Here is a 3,939-nt window from a genome sequence, read left to right on the forward strand (position 1 = left end):
CATACCCACATTAGTAGTCCAAAATATTACAAATGTAATGTAATGTTTTGTTGAGTTGGTTAATAACAATCTCAAGCAATTTACACCTAACGCACAGAAAACTGATTAGTTTGTACTGAGATGCAGAAGGCAGATCCCTTGTTTCTAAACAGTGAACAGACTGCCAAAGTTTTATAAATTGTTGGGAAGTATTTTTTCCTTAGAATAGTGATTGAACAATTTTGTTAGTACTCGAGTTAGTTCAGGTTGCAGCATTTCGAGCACGATGCTCGGGATAATTACTTTGCTATGATTAAGGTTCTTGATAAGACTGGAGACATCTTACTCATATAAATGGCTGTCGCTCAGAGTATTATCAGTCCTGAGAAAGATTTCATAGGGAAGACGGCCATTATCACAGAAGGTAAAGTTTTATGTAAAGTTCATGCTGAAAAGCTTGTTATATTAGGCTGTATATAGGTGTTAACTTTGATACAAAATTAGACTGTTCATTCCATAATGGGATTTCTTCGATTATCGATTTTCGATACTTATCAAATGGTAATCTAATACGAAACCTATCTACAGAAAATCCCAGGAACATGAGGTAAATGTATGCATATTTTTTTTTAAATCGGCGCAGCTGTTTAAGAGTCCATAAGAAACGAACTCACACACAAAGTGCCCGTTATCGCTCCATCTCTCTTTCTCTTTCTCCCCCTCTTCATATATATATATATATATATATATATATATATATATATATATATATATATATATATATATATATTACATTTGTCGTTTTTATGACTTCACTACCAAACTAGAGTTCGGTGTAAAGAAGCCGAAACTGATCAATAAATCTTAAGATGGCACATTTTCGTGTAGTTTTCTGGACGTCATTCGAGAAACAGATTCGTTTTGACATCTGGAGGCGACCAACACGGTGTATTCAGAACATCTTTTGATGTCCAAGAAGCTGGCTTGATGTTTTTTTTTCTTCTTCTTTTCTGCGGTCAGTGGCGTTGAGGATCTCTTGGGGCGTCAGTTTTTTTGTTTTTTTTTTTTTGGCGTCGGCTTAGAATAAAAGAGTTTATAACCGACACTGTTCTGTGTCGTAAAATTCATACAGTTACATAGTCATGTACACACACACACACACACACACACACACACACACACACATATATATATATATATATATATATGTGTGCGTGTGTGTGTATATATATATATATATATATATATATATATATATATATATATATATATATATATATAAAATAAAATAAAAATTACAATTAACTCCGCGGGTTAAGGACTATCCACTTATGAAGTATTTCCTGTTTAAATTAAATATGTTTTTAACTCTTTTTCAAAGTGTTTTATCATGTTTTATTTACTGTTTTCTCGTATAGATATATATATATATATATATATATCATTCAATACAGATGTGTTTTAATGCATAGTTAAGTGGCAGTTTTAGTCATTTAGAACTGCTTTAAAGCTTCCCCGCTCACTCATTTTTGCGATCAAATTTCAAACAATTATTACAGTTCGTAGATCACCTTTTCTGATACATTGTGAAAAAAAAATCAATTTTCGTTCAGTAAAACAAAAGTTACGATGGTGGTGGTGTTCAAAATCATAAAAACACATAAGGAGGTGAGCGACGTTTTCTCTGACTGGTTTTCATAGCAATCACGTCACTCAGCGACTACTGTTTCTACTAATTCACCGCTCTCGCAAAACAAGAAGTAACAATAAAACCGAGAGAATGAAAGAATAAATAGGAGAGAATTGTGGGATTTTATTGAAAGCAGACGAGTGCCTTACAGTGTTATTACATATGTGTATGTTATGTTCATGGGAGCAAAATATAAGACTGAAATTAAACAAAGAAGGAGTAAATTTACTGGAAGCCTGGAAAAATCATGGATTACAATAGAAAAGGGGAGCATGAAAAGTAATATGGTTAAGCTTAAACATGAGAAAGTAAAAGACTAGTTGTTAAAACTGCAAAAGAAAAGGACAAGATCTTCTAGTAAGAGATATAATAAATTTATAACTTAAAATATTGCAGCATTAAGATATGTTATTCAATTTATAACATTATATAATCAATTATTAATGTTACAATTTTAAGTAATAAATTTATTATATCTTTTACTAGAATATCTTGTCCTTTTTCCAGTTTAAACAACTAGTCCTTTACTTTTCGATGCTTAACCATAAATATTACTTTTCATGCTGGCATTTTTCTAATGCGGAAAAAAATGGAGAGATTAACTAAATACAATCAGCAGCTGTACTCACGCGAGAATGTCATCACTAATGCAGCAATTGAATACATCCCATCCCTGCCAGCCGTTGATTAGCTGGATAGCCCCACTGCCCTGACGAACTCACTGAAGTCATTAACACTCTTGCTAGCAGTAAAGCTGCAGGTTGTGATTGCATTCCCCCTGAAAATCATCAAGGCCGGGAAAAATACATTTCTCCTTGATCATCACTATGAACTTCTGTTTCAGTGCTGGGAGGAGAGTTTGGTTCCGCAAGACATGCGCGACACCAACATTACAACGCTTTACAAAAATAAAGGTGATTGCGGTGATTGTATTAATTACCGCGGCATCTCTCCGCTCAGTGTTGTCGGAAAGGTCATCGTTCGCGTTGTATTGAAAAGACTCCAGTCACTTGCAGAGAGAGTTTACCCAGACGCGCAATGTGGTTTTAGAGCAGAAAGCTCAATTGTTGACATGGTATTCCTCTTAGGAAAACTGTACAATGCTTTTATTGCTCTCACAAGAGAATTTGGCCTGGTTAGCCGGAGCGGAGTCATCGTGTTACTACAAAAAATAGGATGCCTCCCCAAATCTCCTGAGAATGATAACCTCTTTTCATGAAGACATTAAGGGCTCCGTCAAATTCAATGGATCCGTTTCGGAATCTTTTCCCATCATCAGTGGTGTGAAACAGGGTCCTTGTCCCAATCTTTTTGGCACATTTTTCTCACTTCTGCTACTATGCGCTTTTCATGAAGAGTTGGCATCTATATTTTCACAAGAGGAGATGTAAGGTTTTTCTACGTACCAAAACTAAAATCCACATGCCCTCATCAGGAAAATGATGTTCGTTTATGATGCAGAATTAGCATCCCATTCTGAGAAAGCCCTCCAACAACTCATTGACCACCTTGCCTATGCTTGCAACGAGTTTGGTCTGACAACAAGCCTCAAGAAAACAAATGCCATGGATCTAGATATCAGCAACGTCCTCTGCATATCCGTTGGCGATCACACACTGGACGTGGTGAGCAACTTCACCTATCTACGCCCCATTATTTCCAACAACCTCGCCCTGGACGCAGAGTTAAACACCCGCATCGGAAAAGCAGCAGCAGTTATGGCCCGTCTGGGCAGAAGAGCTTTAAGTTACAACATGCTGACCATAAACACAAAAATGAGGATACATCAAGGCTTCGTCCTCAGAATCTTACTCTACTGCAGTGAGACATGGACCCTCTATACGCGTCTAGAGTGCAGACTAAACGCCTTCTATCTGCGCACTCTAAGAAAGATCTTAGGCGTTAAATAGCAGGACTGCGTTTCGAACAAAGACGTTCTTGCCAAAGCAAATGTTCCAAGCATGTTTGCCCTCCTCACCAAGAGACGTCTACGTTGGCTAGGGCACGTCGTTCGCGTACAGGATGGACGAATACCTACAAAACATCCTGTGTGGCGAGCTCTCAGCCAGTAGCAAACCAACCAGTAAACCACTCCTCAGATTTAAGGATGTGTGCAAAATAGACTTAAAATCCGACATCATCAACCCTGTTGACCTTGAATAGTACGCTGCAGACCGTGACTCCTGGAGAGTCAAAGTCAAGCAGTGTGTCCGGCTGGGCGAGGAGAGAAGACATGAAGAGTGGGAGAAGAGAAGCAGGCACAAAAGGAC

General features: G+C 37.4%; 1 protein-coding gene across 1 annotated transcript; it reads left to right on the top strand.

Moving 5' to 3' along the window:
- Positions 1-3,108: 3,108 nt before the first annotated feature.
- Positions 3,109-3,579, top strand: LOC145248686 (uncharacterized). The gene has a single exon (XM_080110344.1). It carries the CDS (start codon positions 3,109-3,111, stop codon positions 3,577-3,579), a length of 471 nt encoding a protein of 156 aa, XP_079966470.1.
- Positions 3,580-3,939: the final 360 nt, after the last annotated feature.

Source organism: Euprymna scolopes, chromosome 27, assembly GCF_053919585.1.
Source record: "Euprymna scolopes isolate OS-2025 chromosome 27, ASM5391958v1, whole genome shotgun sequence".
In the NCBI taxonomy this organism is placed as follows: Eukaryota; Metazoa; Mollusca; class Cephalopoda; order Sepiida; family Sepiolidae; genus Euprymna; species Euprymna scolopes.